Source organism: Mus caroli, unplaced genomic scaffold (assembly GCF_978045245.1).
Source record: "Mus caroli unplaced genomic scaffold, Mus_caroli_1 scaffold_6, whole genome shotgun sequence".
In the NCBI taxonomy this organism is placed as follows: domain Eukaryota; kingdom Metazoa; phylum Chordata; class Mammalia; order Rodentia; family Muridae; genus Mus; species Mus caroli.
Window position 1 is genome coordinate 48,288,037 of NW_028227261.1, and position 25,674 is coordinate 48,313,710.

At 50.3% G+C, this 25,674-nt stretch overlaps 1 protein-coding gene across 1 annotated transcript; it reads right to left on the reverse strand.

The window, feature by feature from the left end:
* Positions 1-6,685: 6,685 nt before the first annotated feature.
* Ldlrad1 (low density lipoprotein receptor class A domain containing 1) lies at positions 6,686-19,244 on the reverse strand. Its single transcript, XM_085839520.1, has 8 exons — positions 19,146-19,244; positions 18,743-18,797; positions 15,816-15,941; positions 13,474-13,611; positions 12,148-12,276; positions 10,504-10,652; positions 7,599-7,898; positions 6,686-6,736 (listed from the first exon to the last, which is right to left on the reverse strand). Exons 1-8 carry the CDS (start codon positions 19,179-19,181, stop codon positions 6,686-6,688), a joined length of 984 nt encoding a protein of 327 aa, XP_085695646.1. The 5' UTR covers positions 19,182-19,244.
* Positions 19,245-25,674: the final 6,430 nt, after the last annotated feature.

Genomic DNA, 25,674 nt, shown 5'->3' on the forward strand with positions numbered 1-25,674 from the left:
CAAGTTAGTTGTTTTTTATCTACTAGGTATCAAGTCCTGTCTAGGCTTATACTCTCTTTACTAGAAAAGAGAAGGGCTGGAGAGATGTCTCAGCGGGTTAGAGCACTGACTGCTCTTCTGAAGGTCCTGAGTTCAAATCCCAGCAACCACATGGTGGCTCACAACCACCCGTAATGAGATCTGACGCCCTCTTCTGGTGCATCTGAAGTCAGCTACAGTATACTTATGTATAATAATAAATAAATCTTTGGGCAGGAACAAGCAGGGACTGAGCGAACGGAGTTGATCAGAGCAAATGGGGCCAACCAGAATGAACAGAGATGACCACAGTGAGCAGAGGTCCTAAAAATTCAATTCCCAACAACCACATGAAGGCTCACAACCATCTGTACAACTACAGTGTACTCACTTACATAAAACAAACAAATAAATCTTTAAAAAAGAAAAGAAAAGAAAAGAGAAATTACAGTCAATAGTTCCTGAGATGGGTTGGCAGAATGGCTGACTGGGCAGGAGTGCCTGTGTGCTGGACTGAAGATCTGAGTTTGAGCCCTAGATCCCACAAAGTGACAGATAGAACTGGTTCCTGTGAGCTGTGTTTTGACCTTCACATGTTTACCATGGTGTAAACATGCCTGCACTCACACACTTATAAACAATAAACAGTAAACAAATGAGCTGTAGAGAGAATATCTTAAGTATTATATGGATGCATCACCTGTCAATTTAAAAACCTACGGCCAATAGGAACGGGTAGAATAGATGGTGGGACATCCAGATGGCAGGAAGGATTCTGGGATAGAGCCAGGCTTATGAGATCTGCCTGAGGAAGATAGCTGAGAATAAGGGGGGGGGTAATTTAAGTTATGATCTAATAAGAGAAAAGCCTAGCTATATAGCAAGGTATTTGAAAATGCATTTTGAGTCTGAGTCTTATTGCTGGGAGGTGAAACTTCTGCATAAGCAAATAAACAAATAGTCCCAGGCCTATCCTGATATCAGGGTGATGACACCAGGCTTAGTGTGTGCCTCTGTAGCTGACCTCAGGTCAGCTCCTGCTCTGACAGTTTCCTTTCTCCCAAATTTCAAAGATGATTCTTCAGGCCCGGATGGATCAGTTCTAGGCTGAGAATCAGAAAATCCAGTCTCAACCTTCTTTCTTCTACTCAGTAAATCTTTCTCTTGCTGCCTTGGTCTCCTTATCTGTAAAATGTCGTTAACAATGGACTCCTGATTGTGAGTGGGAGTGCAAGCCTACCCCAGATATTACAATTATGAATCCTAGAACATGGTAACAACTATTTATTTTATAAGTGGGGAAGCCAAGGTTCACTGTGGTTGTCAGCCTTGTGTCGAGGTGACTCAGATATGGCACTTAGATGTGGTCAAATACCAGCCTACATGCTGCTTTGAAAATGCATTGTTGCCGGGCGTGGTGGCGCACGCCTTTAATCCCAGCACTCGGGAGGCAGAGGCAGGTGGATTTCTGAGTTCGAGGCCAGCCTGGTCTACTGAGTTCCAGGACAGCCAGGGCTACACAGAGAAACCCTGTCTCGAAAACAAAAAACAAAAAACAAAACAAAACAAAAACCAGAAAATGCGTTGTTGTTTTCTAAGCATCAAATTCAGGGCCTCATATATAAAGCAAACACTTACCCTGAGCTACATATCTAGCCCCAATTTTTGGGGGGGGATTATAATTACATTTCCCACTTCTTTCTCCCTCCAAACTCTCCCATGTGTGTCTCTTTGTTCTCTTTCAAATTTATGGCCTCTTTTTAAAAATTGTGTTTTTTATATATTTTTAATATATCTTATATATATATTTATGTGTATATATTATACATATATATTCCAAAATATCAGCTCCTTTTTAAAATATGAGCTTAACACCGGGTGTGGTGACGCACACCTTTAATCCCAGCACTCGGGAGGCAGAGGCAGGCGGATTTCTGAGTTCGAGGCCAGCCTGGTCTACAGAGTGAGTTCCAGGACAGCAAGGGCTACACAGAGAAACCTTGCCTCAAAAAGAAAAAAAATATATGAGCTTAACATTGAAATTAGTAAACGTTGATTAAAACAGATTACCCATCAAAATACGCATACCATGCAACCAGCTTTGAGAGAAAAGACAAAGACCACGTGAGGAGGGGACTTGTAGCCTGCTGGCCCGCCACAGATGCTTCCGACTTGCCAGCTCCTGTATTTGCACAGGTCAGTTCGCTAAAGGAAGTCTCTCAGACAGGTAGTGCTAGAGAAGATGGATGGACAGACAGATGGTAGATGGACAGAAATACACACAGAGAAACACCTGTTCTGCTTCTCTGGGGAAACCTGGCCAGCACAGTCATCCCTTTACAATTATTGGGCACCTAGAGCAGGCCCCAGGTAGGCAGAGCAAATGAGACAATTTCTGCCCTCAAGTAACTGCTTTCTGCCTGATCTTATTCTTACCTCTGGCTTGTGTTCTTCCAGTCACATAGTCACACCGTCCTCTTAATTAAGAAAAGCAGACAAGTGACTTTCTACCTCCTGCTGAGTGTAGCCAATACTATGATGTCTGCATGCTTTGGGAAGTGTGAGTCCACAGCAAGATGTTCAAATGGGTAATCAAAAGCTGTGAGGCGAGGATGTTTCCCAAGTGATAACGATGCCCAAGTGGGTTTGAAGGAAGCATATGAGCTAGCAAGTCTCGGAGGACAGGGGCCAGGCCTTTAGGGTTCTCTGGAGTATGCAAACTAGTGACAGCACTTCCACATGTGGAGTTCAGGGGAGCTGTGGCTGAGCAGAGATGTCGGAGTGGAGGGTTGTGTGATAAAGCTAGAGCTGTCACCGAGGACCGATTCCGGGAGATCATAGAGTACTGAGGAACGTAGCCTGGCAGGCATCCATGCTTCAGAAAGGAGCCTCCAAGGCTGATGTGGAGGGCAGGCCATAGGAGAGCCATGTGAGACGTGAGGCGAGGCAGAGGGATGCGGAATAGAACGCGCTCTTTCACTCGTGGTGTGTTGCTGAAGCACCTGCTACCAGGCAGGCTCTCTGCTTAGTGATGAAGAGCCAGAATAGACAGACAAGCTGGGCGTGGTGGAGCACGCCTTTAGTTCCAGCACTTGGGAGGCAGAGGCAGGTGGATTTCTGAGTTTGAGGCCAGCCTGGTCTACAGAGTGAGTTCCAGGACAGCCAGGGCTACACAGAGAAACCCTGTCTCGAAAAAACAAACAAAAAACAAAACAAAACAAAACAAAACAGAATAGACAGACAGCATAGCTGCGGGCTGGGGGAAAGTAGTGCTGGAGCTGAGAGAAATTAGTCCCCGTCAGTGATGAGTCTGGAAGAACAGAAACCAGAGGTGAGAATAAAATCAGACTTCTGCAGTTATCCTCATATTCCAAAAGGAAGAAAGGAATTCCTCAAATAGATGACTATGGATGGGGCCCTAGCTCTAGAAGGAGGCAGAGGATGAAGGGTTTAGTGAGAAGAGATGGTCAAACAGGAAGACAGGACAGTGTGCCAGTATGGAAACTAAGGAAAACAAGAATGACCAATGACTAAGATAGTGGCAGTGTTCAGAAAGCTAATGAGCAGAAAAGGCACAGGAGACAGAAACAGGCAACTTGACTGGAAATAGAAAAGGCAGTCAGGAAAACCTGATGTGTGGGGGCTGATTGTCAAAAAAGACTGAGGCATGACCCATGTTGGTACGCTATGAGAACAAGCCCAAGAAGAAAACAGTCTGTGGCCTCAGAGATCCAGTCATATCTGTCCTTACCTTGCAGGACAGTAGTGGCCAGGCCAGCTCAACCATCATAGCTCACAAGAGGAAGCCAGTGTCCAACTCTGCTTCCAGACTTGTTGAGGTGGCTAAAAACTGACCCCACAAGGAACAGCCAAGACTATGGGACAGCTTGAGATGCCTCTTGGGAGACGATCCCCAGGTTGTAAAGGAAGGCTTTCCTGAGACCAAGGGAGCAGATACTTTTCTGGATCTAGACTGACCTGAAAATATCTGAAAATCTGGTAGAATCAGCTTCCCAGAGCCTCCGCTGTCAGGAAGGAGCCAGTCCCTCATTCTTAGAAGCATGCAGAGACTCAGTGGCTCTTACGTAGGGGTGGTATGCAGGAAATGTAGTCTTTAGCTGGTGTGTGTGTGTGTGTGTCTTTGTGTGTGTGCATGTGTGTGAGTGTGTGTGTGTAATCGGTGATCTTAAGCAGAAGGTGGGGTAGATGTGCCACCTCGAGGCAGACAAAGGATGGCCCAGCTCTTCCAGGCACTATAGCCAGTAAGGGGTGGGGCCAGCTTTCCAGAACCAGAGCCAGCTCTCTGATGCTGCCCAGGCAAGAGGCAGTGCCAGCTCTCCAGGGTGTGGTGGTGGATGAGGGACGGGGCCTGCTCAGCACAGTGCTGTGACATCAACATGGCCTCAGGAATAGTCCAGACCAGGAACATCCACATGACCTTTGGTGGTAACATGGGTCTGGGACATCAACACGTACCCCAGCTGTGATAGGACCAAGGACCCATACATGGCCCCTGGTGGAAGCATGGGCCGTGTTCATCCCGGTGGCAGCACAGGCCACTCAGACCAGTTTGCCTGCCCCCAATTCCCTCAGTATCAACACACCCACAGAATATCAACATGGTCTCAGGCAGCAGCCCAGACCACTGACATCCAGATGGCCTTAGGTGGCAACACAGGCCATAGATATCAGCATAGGCCCCAACTGAGGTAGGACCACGGACCGGACATGGCCCTTGGCAGCAGCTTGGATGCACACATCACCATGGCGATTATGCCAGCAATTCATAGTTGCCTGCTCCTCACTCCTGTTGCTTCTCCATTTCTGCCTCTTTACACAGTGCGTGAACCATTCAGCTTCGCTTCCCATCTCTCCAACAAATGCTCCAGCTGTCCCATCTCGCCGCCATCAAAGTTGCTCCTCAAAGTGGCGCTGGCCAGGCTGGCCGCAGGGCCCAGATGAGTGCTCAGGTGTCTTTCTTCTGGCTACTCAAAGGCTGAAGGGGCCAGGCAGGCCTGCTGGTAATTCTTTTAATGTCTCATTTTCTTATTCTGTATGTTTGTGTGTGTGTGTGTGTGTGTGTGTGTGTACATGTACACTCACACACTATTATATACATGCATAGTCTCACACTCTCAAACTGTGGAGATCAAAGGACAATGAGTTTGAATCCATTCTCTCATTGTACTGTGTGAGATCTAGAGATCAATCTTAGATCTTCAGGCTGGGCAACAAGCACCTTTGCCCCACTGAGCCTTCTAGCCAGCCTCAGATTCATTGAGTTAGGGTATTGCTTGTGTTCACGTAAGTACTAGCCTACTTAACAGTGGCCCCACCAGGCTTGGTGGCACATGTCTATAATCCCTGTATTTGGGAGCCTGAGCCAGGAAGATCGTGAGTTCAAGGCCAGACAGAGCCACAAAGCAAGATTCTATCTCAAGAGAGAGAAGGAAAGCAACCTAGTTCCCAAATTAAAGTCATGAAGCCAGCAGCTTTGTTTTAGTACATTATTATAATTTGCCATTAGTTATTTTTATTATATGTTTTTAACTTTTTGAGACAGAATCTCTTCCTTCCTCACCCACCCCAACCCTGTGTGTGTGTGTGTGTGTGTGTGTGTGTGTATGTGTGTGTGTGGTGTGGTGTGGTGTAAACACTCATGCCAGACTTGAATACATAGTGAGTTTGAAGCCACCCTGGGCAACATAAGACTCTCTCTCTCTCTCTCTCTCTCTCTCTCTCTCTCTCTCTCTTTTTCTTTTTTGAGACGAGGTTTCTCTTTGTAGCCCTGGCTGTCCTGGAACTCACTTTGTAGACCAGGCTGGCCTAGAACTCAGAAATCCACCTGCCTCTGCCTCCCAAGTGCTGGGATTAAAGGCGTGCGCCATCACCGCCCAGGGAGACTGTGCCTCAAAAGAAGAAAAGAACCAAAGGCCTCTGGGACACAGACATTACTTGTGTGGCTCTGGAGTTTGTGTGGCCCCCAGAACCCTATGTTAGCCACTGGGCAATGCAGCTTTGGGTCAACCCCTGTCCTCTCTGGGAAGTAGTGTCCTTTTGTCAAAAGCCTGCCTGATCCTCCTAAGGGCTCTAGCAAATTCAGATCTGTGAGCTTAAAAATGAAGGGAGAGCCCCAGCAAACAGAGATGGCAGGCAAGTGCCATCTTAACCAAGAGCAGATTTTCAACCCAAATCCTGGGGCCCAGCTGGAGCCACTTTAAATTCCTCCATGCATCCAGCCCTTCGCCTTTGCACAGCAAAGAACCTGCTGTATCTAGAGCCTGATCTTGGGGCTGGGAACACGGAGGTGGGGCCAGGGCAAATATTGGCACTGGCTACTGAGCTGTCTCTCTGGCTGCTCTGAGACCTGGCGCCAGAGGTGGGTCGGCTTGGCCCAGCCCCCAGGCCTGTATCTTCCTGGAATCCCTTACAGAGAATTGTTTGGGTGGTGGCCTTGACACCTGCTCCTTTATGAAGGTTCAATAAACAAAAGAGGAACACATGCCAGCTACCTCCTGCACACCTTCTGTGGCACCTGCCAGGTTCCAGCTTCCCATCTGCGGAGACCTGGATGAAAGAGCAAGACTTCAGGAGGCTTAGAGTAGCCATTGGACTTGGGGCTATCAACCTTGAACCCCTGGGTCTTAAAAAGCTGTGTGATCGCTCTCTATGCTTCTGGGAAGTTGTGTCCAATGATACCAGACTGAGCGGTGGTAGGCTGGAGAGAAAATGAGATTGCTGAGGCAGGCTGATAAGGACCTACAGTAGTGTGCAGTGGTGCAGGGGAAATCTTCACAGACCCCCACTGCTGATGCTGGTGAGAGCCACAGGTCCTCTGGGCACCCCAGTCTTCTGCATGAACTTTCACAAGGGTCTAATCCAGGCTATTCTGAGCCTGCAGAATAGTCTGGACTAGACCCTGATTCTCCAGCCTAAGTCCCTCTTCACATGAAGAAATCCAATGTATTCGTCCTGCTAAAAACAAACTATGGCCTGCAGCCAAGTCCCCTGTCAGAAGCCAGCCCCTAGGGCCACTGTGCACACTCCAGACACTGAGACTACCATGCTCAGGAATAGTGAGGTGCTCCATAAGTGTCAGGCCACACAATCTGCACACATGCACACAATGCTTTGCCCTCAGTGTCGCAGTGCGCACAAGCTGCCTTGCTTCTCCCTGATAGGCTTTAATTAAGTTACTTATTGTGTATGGTGCATGTGTGTGTAGGTGTGTGTGTGTGTGTGCGTGTGCGTGCATGCATGCACGTGCGTGAGTGTGAGACAGAGAGAGAGACAGAGACAATGTGAACATTTACATGCAACAGTGTGTCAGAAGACAACCACAGGCGTCTGTCTTTGCCTTTAACCTTTTTTGAGGCAGGGTTTCTTGATATTCACCATTGCACACAGACTTGCTGGCCCTTGATATCCACCATTGCATACAGACTTGCTGGCCCTTGATATCCACCATTGCATACAGACTTGCTGGCCCTTGATATCCACCATTGCATACAGACTTGCTGGCCCTTGATATCCACCATTGCACACAGACTTGCTGGCCCTTGATATCCACCATTGCATACAGACTTGCTGGCCCTTGATATCCACCATTGCACACAGACTTGCTGGCCCTTGATATTCACCATTGCACACAGACTTGCTGGCCCTTGATATTCGCCATTGCACACAGACTTGCTGGCCCTTGATATTCGCCATTGCACACAGACTTGCTGGCCCTTGATATCCACCATTGCATACAGACTTGCTGGCCCTTGATATCCGCAATTGCATATAGACTTGCTGGCCCTTGATATTCGCCATTGCACACAGACTTGCTGGCCCTTGAGTTTCCAGGGTTCCTTCCTGCCTTTGCCTCCTGTCTCCTGCATGTACAGGTATTGGGATTACAAAAACATTCACCATGAGCCAAACTTTTACATGGGTTCTTGTAATTCAAACTCAAGTCTTCATGCTTTCACAAGAAACACTTTTACCCATTGAGCGGTTTGCCCAGCCCCATCATCCCTATTTATTAGCCAGTAAGATTGTTGCCCTATTTCGAGTGTGCACATGGAGGCCAAAAGTTGACACTGGGTGTCTCCATCAACCATTCTCCACCTTATTTATTTTATTTATATTTCTATTTATTTTTCTCTGCTTCCCTTCTCCCTCTTGCTCCCATCCCACTTGCTCAAGCCTATAGGTTTTTGTTTGCTTGTTTGTTTGCTTGTTTCCTCATTACAGATGGTTGTGAGCCACTAAGTGGTCACTGGGATTTGAACTCATGACCTCTGGAAGAGCAGTCGGTGCTCTTAACCGCCGAGCCATCTCACCAGCCATTTCCATTTATTTTTGTGTGCATGTGTGAACATACATGTCAGCAGAGGGCAAGCCCCGGGAGATTGTTTTCTCCTGACAATCCTGGGATCTGATGTCCTCTTTTGATGTGTGTTTGAAGACAGATACAGTGTACTCATGTAAATAAAATAAATAAATCTTAAAAAAAGAAAAAAGAAAAAACAAAACAAAACAGTCAACTTTCCGGGCTTAATTTCCCTGATGGCTCCCTCACTGGCCACTGCCAGCGGGATGAACTGAGATGCTACCTGTATTGATTCTTGCTGCCTGTATTGATTCTTGCTACCTGTATTGATTCTTGCTACCTGTATTGATTTACTCTCTCCCCACTACTGTGCCCCTCACACACACACACACACACACACACACACACACACACACACACCTTGTAATAGAAATTTGATGATTCAATTTTGAAGGTTCCTTGAGCCAACTTAGTCCCACTGAAAGCTGAACAGAGAACACTAGCTCTCTGCTAATGAATGCCTACCGTTCTGCCTACCCCGACCCACAGTTTGCTGAGCTACACCCCTATCCATACTAAAATTTGAGATGAGAAAATTACTCATAACCAAGCTTGCCTGCGTCTGAGAAGCCTTGAAATACACAGGATATAAAACAGATGAACACACACAAATATAAAGGACAGAGGAGACCTCAGTGCCTGTAAGGTTGTGCCCTCCTGGTCACTCGCAAGATCGGGGAGGCGCATGCATTAGAGTTTATAAATACCCTCTGGACTCCCTTAGGCGAACCTGCCTTTCTAAGCTGTTGCCTTGCAAGGTCACAAAATAAACTGGTTTGCTTTGGCTATTCTGAGTTTCCAGCACTCTTACTATGAAGTGAGGATCTTCAGGTCCTGCATATGCCCATGCTTTGGCCCCTCCCGCCTGCTGAATAACCCATGGTTTAATCAGAACTGTTACATGTCTCATATGGGCCAAGCATGAATGCCCTCCTCCTGAAAAGAGCCCCCACCTTCTACAGAGAAACCCAGCTGAAGAGGCATTGCTGAGACCATCCCCTTAAGGGGACCCCACAGTTCTGCTGTCTCACTCATCCCTGCATGGTGTGTGGTGGACTCTCTATAAGACCCCCTACTGCTCATGTGCCAGGACCCAGGCCTTTTCTCTGGGGGACCCATCCCCCAAGCCCCAGCCCCCAGCCCCCAGCTCCCAGCTCAGCTCAGCTCAGCTCAGCTCAGCTCAGCTCAGCTCAGCTCAGCTCAGCTCAGCTCAGCTCAACTCAGCTCAGAAATGGGTGAAGGAATACACAAGTGGTGAAAGAACAAATGAATGGCCAGGGCCCAGCTACTCCTTGGATGCCATTTTCAAACCTCACAGGGTCCACCCTGGGCGAGTCATCCCCTGGGCCTCAGTTTCCCCATCTGTCTAATGAGCACCCCTCTCCTTGCCTGCCTGGGTGTTAGGAAGCTAGAAGGGATACAAGGGATGCAGGGGAATGTCGTTCTGGCTTCAGGACCGAAATATAAACCTCCAGGTGACTGTGGGGTGAAGCAGGGCTGAGACAGGCTAAAGGCATTGAGGGGTTCTTCTATGTTGCGCACTTTCTCTGGGTCTTCTATTCTACAGCCACAAGCCTCCAGGAGAGTGGGAAACTAGAAAGATACTAGGTCCCAAGTGCCATATGCAACCTCATGTGATCAGTCAAGGCTGCTGGGGAGTTGAGCAACAAGCTACAATGGCCTTGAACTCAGCAGTTTCTGCCTTAGGTGCGGAATGACGGGAAATGTGTGTGCCTTGTTTTCTACCCCATGGGGCTAAACTCACTTGGCATTTAAGCCACACATTTATCTGTCTCTTCAAGGAATGACAAGATCGGAAATTCAGGCCTGCTCTGGAGTCAAGGAGCATGTCTCCTCTATGTGGTGCCATTAGACAGGCCTAAAGTGATGGAGGCAGACACCTCGTCTTATTAGAGTGCCTAACATGGTGAGCTCCCTGTCATTGATGTGCTCAAGTGGAGGCTGAGACACTTGAAAGGAGGAAAGACAATTCCTGTTCAGAGACAATGGGGGCCGGGGCCACTGGGAGATGGCAAAAGTCCAGGGTTTGGTGCTCTGGTGAAAGGATCTGGGTGTCAGCTTCCATGCTACGGAGGGGGGCTCACTTGGGGTCCAGGACAGGAATACTCGTCTGACCAGTCAGAGCAGTGCTGCACGCTGTCCCGGCACAGATCCCTCGGGACACAGCTGCAGTACTTGAACACAGTCGGAGTGCAGCGCCACCACCCAGGGCCACAGGGCGGGCACACAGTCACTGGGGAGACAAGAGACAGTGCAAGAAGCAGCTGTTGATCCTGGGTTCTCCAGACAAGAGGGTGCTCTCTAGATCTGCAACACGCCTAGTTCCTGCAGCCTTAGGCCATCTAGTGTGGGTAACTGTGTGGGCTTTCCCAGCAGCAGAGAGAATTGCAGCCTCACAGGTCGTACACAGGCTGTGGGACCTGTTCACCCGGCTAAGCCTCAGTGGTTGAGTAGAGGAAGCCAGACAGTGTTCGGGAATTAAGGGATGTGGAGATGCTGCACCACCCAGCCCAGCTTCCTGCCCCACTCTCACTCCTTCAATGAGCGATCCCTTGGATACTCTGGGGGTGCCTCACTCTTCTGTCCCCTGTCCTATATCCGTGGCTCCCCCATTCCTCTCTACACACCAGTCCAGACTGTTGGCCCCTGTTCTCTATGGCATGTTCCGTGATGCCTTTTCTGAGGTATCTGGTAGATTCTCCAAGGTCCCAGTACTTCCTCTTGGCACCAGCATGGTGTGGTCCTGGGGATGGATCTGACTCCTGACTCTCCCTTCTAGAATCTGGCACAGGCCACCTCAACAGTGCTCAGAACATATTTGTTGTCTTAACACTGGGCATAGAATGTGTGTGCATGTGTGCCCACACAAACATGTACACATATGAGTGCATGGACACATATATGTGCACTTGTGTGGAGGCTTAAGGTCTACAGCGTCTTCCTTGATTGTCCTTCACCTTTTGTCTTTTGAGACAGAGTCTCAGGCTGCCCTTCATCTATGAGGCCAATGATGACCTTGAACTTTTGACCTTCCTGCCTCTACTCTCGGAGTATTGGGGTTACAGAAATGTATAGCTCATTTATGCCATGCCGAGGATCCACCCAGGGCTCGGGCACACTAGGGAGCTGCTCTACCACCTGAGTTGCATCTTTAGCGCCTTACCTTTCATTTCTGTATTATATTTATTTATTTATTGTGTGTGGGAGTGTGCACCAGACATGGTACACTCTCAGCTTGGGGAAGTTAGGAACCTGTGGCCCGTTCTCCCTTTCTACCATGGGCATTGAATTTGGTCCTGATGCGGTGCAGCAACACTGACCAAGCATCTTCCCAGTGCTGGGGAAAGAATGTAAGGATGTCTAAGGAGGTCCTTCACTCCATACTCCCTTCCCGTAGCTATCTGCTCCCTTCTTGGTGCTTGGGATTGTCCACATATGAACTGGGCCAGCAAGTCCTGCCCTGCTCTCCTCTTAGGGCTATTAGGAGATGCCTAGGACAGAAGGCTCAGACCCAGAAAGGCCATGCAGTCTCTTTGCTCGGTCACCCCCTGGGTCCTAGTGTCCAGTCAATGCCCTGAAGATAGCATCCTCCACAGAAGAGCCTCTCACAGCAAGCACCTCTAGCCAGACATGTTCAAGTAGGAGGGGAAATTTTCTTCCCAGAATGCAGGGACAGTATGCAGGGGACCATGCCCTTGGCTGCTGCCCGCCTGTGGCCAGACCCCTACCTGGGCTCAGCTCATCTGAGCAGTCTCCACAGTTGTTGACGCCATCACATTTCTGGTCTGAGTAGATCCAGGAGTCTGGGTCTCCACAGGTGGTCAGGAGGAAGCTGGGGAGGCTCTGGGGCACATCTCCTATACAGGGAAAAATGGGGCAAGACAAACTCACCTCTGACCACAGTACCTCAGTCACTTGTGGCTGGATCACCCTGTCCTACTGCAGGCTCTCCCCATTCATTCTGGAGGTCTTCCAGGAAGGAGATCAGTTCCAAAGAGTGGAGTGTTCTAACTCTGTGCAACCCTTGTGGGGTGACAAGGGGTCCCTGAGAGCACCCCTTGTATGTCCCCACCCTCAGCATTGTGTACATACTCACTGCAGCAGTCCCCCTTGTCACCTCTGCTAACCTTCAATCTCCAAGAAGCCTCCACTCATCAGGACATAGCAGGTAGAACTGGATTTCTTACACATGGACCCCAGGGAGTTGTGGACAGGGTGACCCAAATTCACACAAACCCAGGCCAGCTCAGGTAGTGGGCTCCCCATCCTGGAAACACTTAAGCAGAGGCTGGACAGTCACTTGTCATGCTGGAGTAGCGCATGGGATAGGAGCTGGAGTGTGGACCCAGTGGCGCCTTTTGTTGTTGTTGAGACGGGGCCTCATTTAAGCAGACTGGGCTGAAACTTGAAATGGATGACTTTGAACTCCTGGTCATCTGCATTGACCTTTCAAGTGCTGGGATTGCAATGTGCACGGCAACTCTTGGATTTGGACTGAGGCCCAGTGCCCCCTACCCCTGCCCCAGCTCGTAGCTGTCACCCTGCTTTGGGTCTCTCCACTAATTTATACTTTTGTGTTCATACTGTGTTCTCCTAAGAACATGGGTCTAAGGCATGGGGCCAGGTCTTTCAACTCATTCATTCACATCCTCATTCATTCAGAAAGTCATTCTGGACACCTTTGTCCCAGGTGCTGGGACCACAGGATCAAGCAGACCAGAACAGTCTACCACAGAGGCATTCATAGCCAATAGGAGTGACGCCAGTATGACTAGGGACATGACACAGGGAAGCAAAGGTCTATAAGAGTCCAAAGCAGGGCTGTTGATCTCTAGCAGGATTCAGGTAAGGCTGCCATCAAGGGTGGCCACACGGGCTGAGTGGAGATGACAGTAAAAGATCCCCCAGTGTGCAGCAGAAGGTCTGGGCTGAGGTACCATATTACCACAGGCACAAGGACATGGAGGTGGTACCTAAGGGTGTTCTACAGATCTGCAAGGGAAGTTAAGGTGGTTGTGGGGATGAAGAGGGGCGTGGGATTGAGGGGTACTCACGGCACAGGCTCTCAGCCTCGTCCTCACCATGAGGACAGGTGCGGATGCCATCGCACACAGCATGGGCTGGGATGCAGTGTCTTCGGTCGTGGCACAAGAACCCTGTCCTGTTGGCCAGTGTCACGCAGGAGTGAGTCTCTGTGTGGGCAAGAGAGACCCTAGAGTGAAGGTGGAGCTCGAAAACACAGCCTTGAGGTGGGCACTGCACAAGGTCCCCCAGGCAGCCCCTTTGAGCTCCTGGAGGGCCTCGGGCAGCAGAGAGGCTCTGAGCTCCAAGGCATGTGTGGAGTTGAAGCTGCCATTCTGCCACTGCCACAGTATGACAGGCACAGTTGACCTGGCCTCCTCCAGCCTAAAGTCCTTTGTTCTCAAAATAGAGGTATGGAGGATGTCTGGAATAGGGTTATTCTAGACACTGTGGCTCACAGGCTGTGCAGGGTGGTTTGGTCACACAGGAAGCACTAAGGACAGCATGCTGTCTGTCACATCGCTTTAACGATGGACCTCCTGGATCAGGTTAGCTGGTTGGAAGCTGTATATTTGGCTGTCTGGGGACAGCATGTGACAATCCCTTCCATCTGGGTATACCTTAACAGTCAGCAAACTTCCATATTTTTTATTTTTCCTCTATGAACTCATAAGAAGTGTTACCTTTAAACCAAACCTGAGGAGGGATACTCCCCAAGATTTAAAGGAGAAACTGACTTAAGGAGACAGAGGTCATAGGCGGTGCCTATGGGCACGTGTGCAAGTGTGTTTGAGCCAGTAGGAGCCACGTCTCCGTTCCCAGAGCTACCTCAGCTAATCACAGAAGGCACTCTGAGGGACACACATTGTCGCAGATATACACAAGAAGATAAACATGCTCACATGCACACGCCTGCACCTTCCTGCACATGCTTACAGCAACAGATGCACACAGACACCCATGCATGCACTGACACACATGTACACAGATGTACTGACATGCACACTAACATACACGAAAGGCAGGCAGGCACCAGCACACATACAGGCATACACACACACACACACACACACACACACCATAAATGAGTGAACACAAGCAAGCAGGCATCTGCAAGCACATGGGCACTCACACACACGTGCACAGGCAGGCACCCGCATGCATGCAGGCACTCACACACATGCACAGGCAGGCAACCGCATGCACGCAGGCACTGACACACATGTGCACACACAGGCCCGTGGCTGCAGGTCCCCCTTCTGCACCGGCAGGTGGAATGGTATGATTTCACACTTCCTCTTCCTCATCCTTTACAACAGCCCTGCCCGGCCATGGAGCCATCTCTCAGAGAGTTAGGAAGAAGGCTGGGACAATTCCCTCCTTAGGCTCCTGGAATATGGCCTCCCTTCCAAGGGCAGCTTTTGAGGCCCTGGGCACCTGACCACTTGCTCTCATCCACTGTCTTCTTGCCAGCTCTCTCTCCTCATGCTTCCTCCCACCCTAGAACTCCATATGCTGGTCCCTATGCCGGGGATGCTAGCCCTCCGCCCTCTGCTAACCAATCCCCACTTCCCCTTCTCACTTCCTGTCTATTCCACCTCCCACGGGGTTTTCCACCCTAACTCCCATCCCACTGATTGGAGGAGAGCCCTGGCTCCAGACTCCCGATCCCCCCTTTAGGCCCGAGTGTTTATTGAATCAAGTTTATATAGTTCTCTAAACTGCTCCCTGAGGGTGGGGGCTGCACTGGGCAGTTCAGCACTGAAGCCAGACTGCAGGGAAATTCTGGACACAGCCTGATATGTGGTTGAGAGAATATCCAGGGTTCCCAACAAGGAGACTAAGAAATACAGTGGCTGCGGGGACTGACGGGACACTCCTAGCTCAGCGTGGGGATCAGAGAGAATTTCTTAGAGGAAGTAACAGCAAACCCAGGACCTCTCAATAGATCACGCTGGGGCTGGAGAGATGATGGCTCAGTCAGTGGTCAAGAACATTTGTTGCTCTTCTGGAGGACCTGGGTTCAACTGCCAGCATCCATATGGATGTTTACAAACATCCGTAAGTACAGTTCCAGGGGGTTTTGACATCATTTTCTGTCACCCCTGGGCACCAAGCACACATGTGGTATAGACGGATATATGCAGGAAAAAAACACTCATACACATAAAAATAAACTTTCAAGTTTAAAAGAAAAAATTTAAGGTAGCACATGACAAGGATGTGTGTGCAAATGGTCTCTCAGACTTGTATCCATATACACAGGTTTCTCTTCTTGCACCTTAAGGAACCACTTAAGCCACTCTGGGAGAAGCCAGGCAGGGCTGGGGCTCCCGTCTCCCTGAGCCTCCATGCCTCCTTCTTGCCCCCTGACCTGGTGTGCGGGGTGGATGTCCGAGGATGGTGGCCACAGCAAGCAAGGCAGCGAGCATGGCCAGCAGGAGCAGCAGGCCGACCGAGAGGCAGGCCCCACGGCGTGAGCAGCAGAGTGGGCCACAGCCTGTGGAGGGGAAGACAATGAAGAGGTGAAGGGATTCCCCCAAGACCCCCCCCCCTGCAGGCAGCCCTCCCTAGTCAGGGAGTACTAGGGCTAGAGGATGCATTTCTAAGACTTCCATGACAATCTCTGGTCCTGCCTGTTCTCCATCATCACCAAATGCCAGCAGGGGCTAGCCTCTGCTCCATAGAGGCTGTCTCTCCTTCCTGTCCTTCCTAGCCTATCCTCGTGACCAAGGGCATTGATAGGACAGTGGACATCTGTGTACCCAGAGGGGCCTGGGGACATGCTTGCGCAGGGTGGGGTGGGGTGGGGAGGATTGTCTTGGTATTCATTGCAGTGGGAAAGTTCATCCACTGTGGGCAATACGATTCCCTAAATGGGCTGCTGGGCTGCATGAGTGGGGAGAGAACTGAGGAGCAAGCAGTGACTGCATCCATCCCTCTGTTTCCCACTGAGGGAGTGATATGAGCACCTCTTCAGCTCCCTGAGTCCCTGCCACGATGGACTGGACCTGAACTTGATTTCTGTGGATGACAAACTGAGGTTCAAAGAAGCAAACATCCTGGTCACCCCTGTTCTGGGCTGAGGATGTCCTGGTCACCCCTGCTCTGGGCTGAGGACGTCCTGGTCACCCCTGCTCTGGGCTGAGCCATGACACCTGTTTGATGCCAACCCCCAGACCCTTTGCTCACTTCCAGCCTGTCGTCCATTCTAGTGCCCCCCCCCCCCGAATGTGGCCTGGAGTCCCAGCTCCATGGATTCCTAGCCACACAGTGAGCCATTTGCTTTTCTGTGTCCCAGTCTTCTTGAGTGCTAAGCCGGCACCATGAGGGTTACTGTAGTTTGCTGGGTGGTATTGGTTTCTTGAATGAGTATTCTAAAACAGCAGGTGCAAAGTGTGAGCTAAGTGTTTGCTGGGCGTCTACCAAGTGCCACAGTGTTCCTAGGCATTGTGGTGACAGCAGTAACAGGAGTAGCTGGCAGAGGTCCCACGCTCTAGAATTGTGCTTGGCTCCCCTGATTCTTTTTGTTTCTTTTGTTTGTTTTTTTTAAGACAGAGTCTCACTATATAGCTCTGGCTATCCTAACTCACTAGGTAGACCAGCCTGGTCTTGAACTCACAGAGATCTGCCTACCTTCACCTGCCAAGTGCTGGGATTAAGGGTGTGTGCCACTATGCTTGGCTTACTTCCCCTACTTCTTGCTTGCCTGCAAAACGAAGCAAAGCAGCTTTCCTGGGGGCCTCGTGGGCACCTTGCTCTGTAGAAGGCAGGAAAGTAGCTTCCCTCCACTTCTGAGAGCTCTCAGCCTCACCTGGAGGGCCAGACATGGTCAACTAGGAAGGAAGGAAGCGACTAAGACTCCTGTGTCAGGCCACAGAAGGGCAGAGGCAGGTTTCACTCATCCCTGGGGCTCTTAGGTTCTGAGACAGGCATTGCTCTCACTGGTGCCCTGTGTGGGTTTGTGGGTGTGAGCACATGCATGTGCAAGCTCGCAAACTAGAGATACAGAAGACAGACAAGGGGAGGATCCTGATTTGGCTCATTTAATACGCTCCACTCAAGTTTCCAGCCACCTGTCAGCAAGACCTGTGCCTGCAGTGTCAAATGAAAGGTAGCTAGGGAGGTGTGGACAGGACTCTGAGGAGCTCCGGGTGATATAGGGACCTCGGGAAAACCAGCTGATTTATGAGGTGGGGCAGGGCAGAGGCCTCAAAGAGCAGGCCTTCCAGGGAGAGGGTCTGGGAGGAGAGGCCTGGTGGGTGGCTGGTGAGGATGTAGGTATGTGGGTGTGTGTTGGTAGAGGAGACAACAGTCCTACAGGAGGCGTAGTATACATTAAAAAGCCTAGGCTTCTAGAGCCCTGCTTGGTGGTTCCTTTGTGGCCAGCAACACAGAGTAAACTTGGGTCACCAGAGAGATCGTGTTGATACTGGGCAGCAGAGCCAGCTGAGTGGTTGCTCCTCAAATATTTGTGCAGTTCATGTTGTGTGCAAGGTGGGGCTGCAGGCAAGACTGGAGCAGCAGGCAGAGCTCTTGCCTTGCTGGTGATGCCCACTTTAAAGCCAGAAACTTCAGAAACTGCCCACCCAGGGCAAAGGAAGAAAAACCACACCCACGGTCAGCCACACTGGGTGACAACTTGGAAAAAGCCACCAGCATGGGGCATGACCCTGAAGCTTAGCAACCAGGGCCTCCTTTCCGATGCCATATAACTGTGACCTGATTATCCAACCTCTCTTAGCTTCAGCTGCTTCTAGTACCCCACCCACCCAGGGTTGTCCTGAAACTGAGGTCTGCAGCCCCAGGGATCTGAGGCAGAAGGGTCTGCAAAGGGTTATAACCCTTCTTAGCATCTATCTGTTTCCTCCTTCATCAACTGCAGGCCAAGATGGACCCAGGGAGATACAAAGGTCCCGGCTGCACAGGAGTTGGGGAAACATAATAAGTACAAGTGTGTGGTCCTGGCCGACTCCATCTTATGATCAACAGGAGCATCCAGGTCAGGCATGGGGGCCAGAGGTTGGTTTGGAGGTCCTTGGTGTTATAGGTTCTGTGTGGTGGCCCAGCAGGCAAAAGGCACATAGTAGGCACTCAGAAAATGCTGGTAGCTGGAGAGAATGAAAAGTTCTATCTAGCAAGTAGCTGTCAGTATGGCTGACCAGGAAGCTGGAGGCAGACCTCACCACCCACACTGGGGTAGAAGAGCTGCACTAGCCTCAGACACTCTCTGCCCAGCGTCAGGGTAGTTTCCAGGGAGGGACCCACAGCACCTAGCCTGACCCCCACCTCTGTCCTTACCTTCATCTCCAGGGCGGGCTTTCCTTCTAGTGGTGATGTTGCTCTCGGCATCTGCCTGGCCAAGAAACCAGAAGCAGGCTGGGCAAAATTCTGGTCTCCCACAGCCCAGGCTCATCCTGGGCTTCACATATCCACACTTCGACCCGTACAGTAGTGCGGCTTCCACCCAGGACCCATTCCTCCTTTGTCCTCCAAACTGACTCAGGCAGGTCCTCCTAGCAACAGTGCCCTAACACCCCTAGGTGTCCTGTTCTGCTTCTCAGTACTCATGGATCTCAGGTGGAGCGAGTCCCCAGGGCAGATGGATGTGGCCGTGGGTCCTAGAGTCCCCTCCCACAAGCCCTTTCCATTTGCAGGATGGCTCCCTAGGTCAAGAGTCAGTTCAGGCCCAGGCAGCCTTTACCTGGGGGAAGACTTTGTTTATGGCTCCAACACTCATCTCCAGGAACTGAGATGGAATAAAGGGTTCAGTGTAGAGTTCTCCACCTCGTCACCAAGGGCAGCCTGTGGGAGGGCAGGACAGCAACAGGTTTTGCTAGGGCTGTGCCCTCTCCTGTGGCATTCTCCTCCCAGGTTGCCTCCCCCATGGAGGAAAGGACAGGGGTACCTGCTCCTACCACGTCTTTCCCTAGGTTGCAGTTGGACAGTGACGCATCCAATTCCACAGATGACAAGCTGGTGTTTGTGCCTCAAGTCACACTATATGTGGGAGAGATGGAACCAGGGCTTTAACACATTTTTCTCCTCTGCATCATCAGACTGCAGGGTGGCAAGGCCCCCTGGCTGAAGGAAGCCACAGGCAGAAGTGCCATGAGTCTTGGTTCAGTGGCCCGAAGGTAGAGTTCCTTTTCTCATTTCTGAGAGCCAACAGGATGGCTCAGTGGATAAAGGTGCCTGCCTGAGGACCTTCATTTGAGTCCCAGGATGAATGTGCAGGTACAAGGAGAGCGCCCACTCTACAAAGTTGTCCTGACTCCATACACGCATGCATGCACCCCTACCACACACACATACACATTGATAAATAAAAGAGAGAAAGAGATATTTGAATTGTTGAAAGCATGGAGATATATATCTTTTAGCTTTTTTGGGGTGGTATCTGGGTGGGAGCTAGCTGCTTTCCAGAATATCTTCTATCCCAGCATGGAGCACATTCCTTAGCAGTCTAGTCTACAGAGGAGACAGAGGCCCTGAAGCAGATGCGGATGCTCTGAGGCCCACCCCAAGGGTAGTACCCACCTCCAGGTGTCCAGGAGTTCCCATTAGGGATTTCCGTGCTGGGCTACGTATTGGCTCTCACAAGGACCTTGCCAATGGCTTGGGAAAGGCCCTTCCCTTCCCAGGCATGAAGCCTGAGTGTAGGTTTCTCAGACTTGGGCACTCTGACAAGAACAGGGGACAGGCAGTCTTTTTTTTTTTTTTAAGATTTATTTATTTATTTATTATATGTAAGTACACTGTAGCTGTCTTCAGACACTCCAGAGAGGGAGTCAGATCTTGTTGCAGATGGTTGTGAGCCACCATGTGGTTGCTGGGATTTGAACTCTGGACCTTCGGAAGAGCAGTCGAGTGCTCTTACCCACTGAGCCATCTCACCAGCCCAGGACAGGCAGTCTTAATGGGAAGGATCCTGGACATGCTGGTGTGGAGTGAGGGAGCTGAGGTGAAGGGAAAGACGCTGCTCACTGTTACGGGGCAGCACCTGGATTCTGCAAGGCATTTGGGGACACTGGTGAAGATGCATCTCGAAGGTACTCACTGGAGGGAAGCGGGGCACTCATCCCATCCTGCCAGCCATTGGATGAAGCTGTTGGCAATTATCCCTCATATCCCTAGCTTCACTGGCCTGTGGTAGGCAAAGGGGGGCCAATCGCGGTTGCAAGCCAGGCTGATAAGCCATGAAAAGGAAAAGGCCGAAGGGGGTGAATATAAAGGGAAGATGCTACCTAGATTTCTTTTTTTTTTGTGCCAACGATAGTAGAGACTAAGAGGCACATGATTTCAGAAGGATGTTAACGTCAGGGTCTATGATTGATTAGTAATGCCTACTACGGATGTCAGAGTGGACAGTAGAGTACATTCCTGGTCCAACACATGCCCTTTAGTCTGACTGCCACAGACTCTTGATTCTTTAGTGTCCCTTTGTATGTATGTATGTATCCATGTTACTCTTGCTTTTATAGTCCAGGATGGTCTCCAATTCATGGCAATCCCCCTGCCTCTGCCTCCCAAGTACTGCAAAGACAGACATGAACTATCCTATCAGTTTTGTGTTCCTTTATAGGAATCTTCCTCATCCTGCTCTATGCCTCTTCCTTTGGCCTCCTCCTTCAATGCAGGTCTGTCCATGCCTGGCTGGAAGAATCACATCTCTCCAGAGCTCTGCTGTGACCAGGAACCCTTGAAGGAAGGGCAGCAGGGTCCTACCCATTACTACATTTACTACATTTTAGTAGGTGTGCTTGATCTCTTGCCCCTAGAGTCCTACTGTAGGCAGACGAGATGTCTTGGACACTGTCAAGCTGCTCTTGAAGGTGATGTGCCAGTCTGCACTGTGCAAACAGTTAAGAGACCCTTTCCTTAAAACCCCCAGGTCTTTCAACATCGGCCGGCCGGCTCATGTGAGAAGGTGATGGGTTAAATTTCTGCTCTAATGGTAGCATTCTCTGAGCATGTACTTTCCCATCTGCTGTGTGGCAATGCTTTCTGTAAGTTAACCCACCTTGTCTTCCCCATCATAGGAGACAGGCCATTCCGTCTCCATTTTTCAAATGAGTGAACAGGTCTATGCATTTTGCTACTTGCTCAAGGCTCTCATCTGAAGGACAGAGCTAGGGTTGCAACCCAGCTGGCTGAAACCTCCTTATACTCCTTCCCACGGGCAGGCCTCATTTCAGACCTCAGACCAGAGCCTGAGGGCCCCTCCCTCCAAGAATGCACTGTCTTGAGGATTTTCATCTCTAGTGGACTGTTTGTTCACTGCTCGGAGCCTGCTCAATCTTCAATACGTGCTTTTTTTTTTTTTTTTTTTTTAATTGACTTACGAGTCTGTTTGTAGGAACATATATTTTCTGGGGCTCCATCACACATAATCTCAGCATCGCTTGACAATGGCACAATTACTCAGAATACAAAAGGCAGGCTTTGTCCACAGCTAGGGCCCAGAGGCGGGGATATCCATCCTTCCTTCCTTCCTTCCTTCCCTCCCTCCCTCCCTCCCCTCTCCCTCCCTCCCTCCCTCCCCCCTCTCCTCCCTCCCTCCCTCTCTCTCTCTCTCCCTCCCTCCCTCTCTCTCTCCCTCCCCCCTCTCTCTCTCCCTCCCTCTCTCTCTCTCCCTCTCTTTCTCTCTCTCTCCCTCTCTCTCTTTCTCTCTCTCCCTCCCTCCCTCTCTCTCTCTCCCTCCCTCTCTCTCTCCCCTCTCTCTCTCCCTCCCTCTCCCTCTCTCTCTCCCTCCCTCCCTCCCCCATCTCCTCCCTCTCTCTCCCTCTCTCTCTCTCCCTCTCTCTCTCCCTCCCTCCCTCTCCCTCTCTCTCTCCCTCCCTCCCTCTCCCTCTCTCTCTCCCTCCCTCCCTCTCTCTCTCCCTCCCTCTCTCTCCCTCTCCCTCCCTCTCCCCTCTCTCTCTCCCTCCCTCTCCCTCCCCCCTCTCTCTCTCCCTCCTTCTCTCTTTCCCTCTCCCCTCTCTCTCCTTCTCTCTCTCCCTCCCTCTCTCTCTCTCCCTCCCTCCCCCCCTCTCTCCCTCCCTCCCCCTCTCTCTCTCCCTCCCTCCCCTTCTCTCTCTCTCCCTCCCTCCCTCTCTCTCTCTCTCTCTCTCTCCCTCCCTCTCCCTCCCTCCCTCTCTCTATCTCTCTCTCTCTCTCTCTCTCTCTCTCTCTCTCTCTCTCTCTCTCTCTCTCTCCCTCCCTCCCTCTCTGTCTCTCTCCCTCTCCTTGTTGAGGTGTAGGCTGTTGGGATGCAGGGAAATGGGAGTCAAGCAGGTGGAGTCCAAAAGGGCCAGCAGGATGGAAAGCCCTGCGACACCCAAGGGCAAGCAGGCTATCTCTATCTCAGTCATCTGGTCTTAAGGAACACCTCATCCGTGGTCAGGGACGCTATGGAAGCTGAACCCTAAGCCCAGTTCACAGGCATTGTAGAAATACTTTTGGAAGACTCCACACTGTTGCAATTGGCTTCTGGGGAGGTCAAGAAGTTGCTATGGATACCCATGCTGCTGCAGAGGGCATAGGGTAGGAGCCAGTATGGTGTTGGTGGATGGATGATCTTGAAGTTCTAGAATGTCATACTAGCCGGGCGGTAGTGGCGCACGCCTTTAATTCCAGTACTTGGGAGGCAGAGGCAGGCGGATTTCTGAGTTTGAGCCAGCCTGGTCTACAAAGTGAGTTCCAGGACAGCCAGAGCTATACAGAGAAACCCTGCCTTGAAAAAACAAAACAAAACAAAAAGAACGTCATACTGGTCCCACTGCAGCTGGCAGCTACTGCTTTGGTTGTGGATTCCCTCCACCTCTCCTCTCCCTCCTTTTAATGACCGTGTGTGTGTGTGTGTGTGTGTGTGTGTGTGTGTGTGTGTGTGCAGTGCCTTAGAGGCCAGAAAAGAATATGAGATGCCCTGGAGTTATAGGTTGCATGAGTATTGGGAACTGAATGCCTTCTGCAAGAGCAACGAGTGCTTAACAAATGAACCACCTCTCCAGCCCCTTTGTTGCGTTAAAAAACACTTTGTTTGTTTAATGTGTGTGTTTTGTCTGCATGTGTGTTTGTCTGTGTACCATGCATGTGCCTGCAAAGGCCAGAAAGGGATTCCTTTGTTGGGAGGTGTAGGGCTCACCTTGAAGGGTGATCTACCTGCCTCAGCTCCCTAATGAGAGAGTAACAGATATGAACCACGAGCCCTGATCTGAGCAGCCTGTTACATGGGCTGTAACCCTCTGCGGGCTCGTGCTTGGTCACCTGCTTGAGGAATTCTGCAGGCTCCCTCTACTTTTCTGAGTCTATCTTCCCTGCCGAGGGTAGGTAAGCCTCCCTCCAGGGAGCCTTGGCTACCACACCTCACTGCTGGTCTTACCTTTTCTTACATTCTTTAGCTTCTGGCCACATCTTAGTTTACTGAAGCCAGAAGAGACCATCTGGACATAGGACACCCGGCTTGAGTTGAATAGCCCTGGTTTTCCTTCTAACAAGTTACTATCTAGGGAGACAACAGCAATCTCTCTAAGTCTCAGTTGTCTCAGCAGAAGAATGGGGTAAGGACACACAAGTTGTGGGCAGGATGGAGTAAGTCTGTCCTGCGTGGGTTCTGGCACCTTGATCTGCATGTGTTTGTCTGTATAGCATGTGTGTGCCTGGTGTCTGCAAAGACCAGAGATGTTCTTGAGAGCTGGGGTGTAGTACTAGAAGCATCTAAAATAAGTAGGTACCCCAATTATAGGAGCCCCAGGGCCTGAAGGAGCTGCATTTAGTTGTCTAGAACAGGCCCATCTCAGCATTTATTGCCCCCCCAGGTACTCTCCACAGCTCTGGAATTACAACACTTTACCGCCACCCTCTCCCTACCCCCCAGATTACACTGTCAAGATGGAGAGGGTCTGGTCCATCTGCCTTCCTTACAGGGGTGATAGGAGGATTCTTCAGCCACCAAAATAGCTAAGCTGAGAAGACAGATCCTGTGAGATACTTCTAATAGGGGTGTGAACAAACAAACCCTACTGTGAATTATCTAATCAGATACTTGCTTCACTCAGATGTTGCAAGTCTGAAAAATCAGAATACATACAGCCAAACATTATGAACTTTAGAGGCATGGTACCCCAGGAAAGTGACATGGTGCTCTTCAGAAAGCATCACCACGCCGGGCGTGGTGGTACACTCCTTTAATCCTAGCACTCAGGAGGCAGAGGCAGGCAGATTTCTGAGTTCGAGGCCAGCCTGGTCTACAGAGCGAGTTCCTGGATAGACAGGGCTACACAGAAACCCTGTCTCGAAAAACCAAAAAACCAAAAAACCAAAAAAAAACCCAAAAACAAAAAAACCCCCAAAAACCCAAACCAGAAAGCATCCCCGCGAGCTTCGGTTGAAATCTTTCTTTTCCAGTCAGTTGTTGACTCCTTTCTACCCAAGCCCTCAATTGCTGCTAACGCTGCAAACAGTTCAGGTGCAGAAGGCACACACAGGAGCAGTAAGTCAAGTCAATCCAACAACCTGAACTGAGCAAGCAACGTAAAACAGCTTACTCTTAACATGTCAAAGAAAACCCAGCACCCCAACTGGGGGCGAGGTGAATTTGGTTGTGGAAAAAGATAACTCAGTGTTCAGTAGATCTGAACTCAAGTATAGTAGGCCTGTGATATCACCACCAGCAGAGCCCACACTGCAGTAGATGTTAATTAATAGCAATAAAAACAATACTCTGAGATCATAGAAGGGTTACAACTCCCCTCCGACGTTATTTTGTGTGAATGGATGTAAATACGCTAAAGGTCTGTGGCACAGAAGGTTAACGCCTGTCCTTAAAACCTTTCGTATCGAGTGACTGAGTCTGGGGAGATGGCTTAGCAGCTAATCTGCACGAGGACCTGGGTTTGGCTCCCCAGCACCTAAATAAAAAGTAGGGTGTGGTGCTGTAAGCCTGTAACTCCAGTGGTAGGAAGACAAACAGGGAAGAGGATTTCAGGGGCTTGGCTGGCCAGTTTAGCCAAACTGTGCTCCAGGCTCAGTGAGAGGTCCTGTTTTAAAAATAAGGTGTAGAGCAACAGAAGAGGAGACTGATGCTGACCTCTGACCTCCGCACATGGATACACTGGGGGTACACAAATGTACACACATGCACTCCCAACAGAGCATGCCTGATCTAAATAAGTCAGTTACTAGCAGCACAGGAAGGGTAATTAGCAGTGAGACATGAAAACGGTTTTCATAGTTTCAAGTAAGGTAAGGTT

What these genes read in the sequence shown, in the direction of transcription:
- Ldlrad1 (XM_085839520.1), bottom strand. Translation starts at nt 19,181, where the DNA reads ATGAGTGTTGGAGCCATAAACAAAGTCTTCCCCCAG. An exon ending in ACATCCACCCCGCACACCAG is followed by an intron (nt 13,612 to 15,815) that starts GTCAGGGGGCAA and finishes TTGCCCACACAG; the next exon opens with AGACTCACTCCTGCGTGACA. An exon ending in ATTCCTGTCCTGGACCCCAA is followed by an intron (nt 7,899 to 10,503) that starts GTGAGCCCCCCT and finishes CTGTACATGCAG; the next exon opens with GAGACAGGAGGCAAAGGCAG.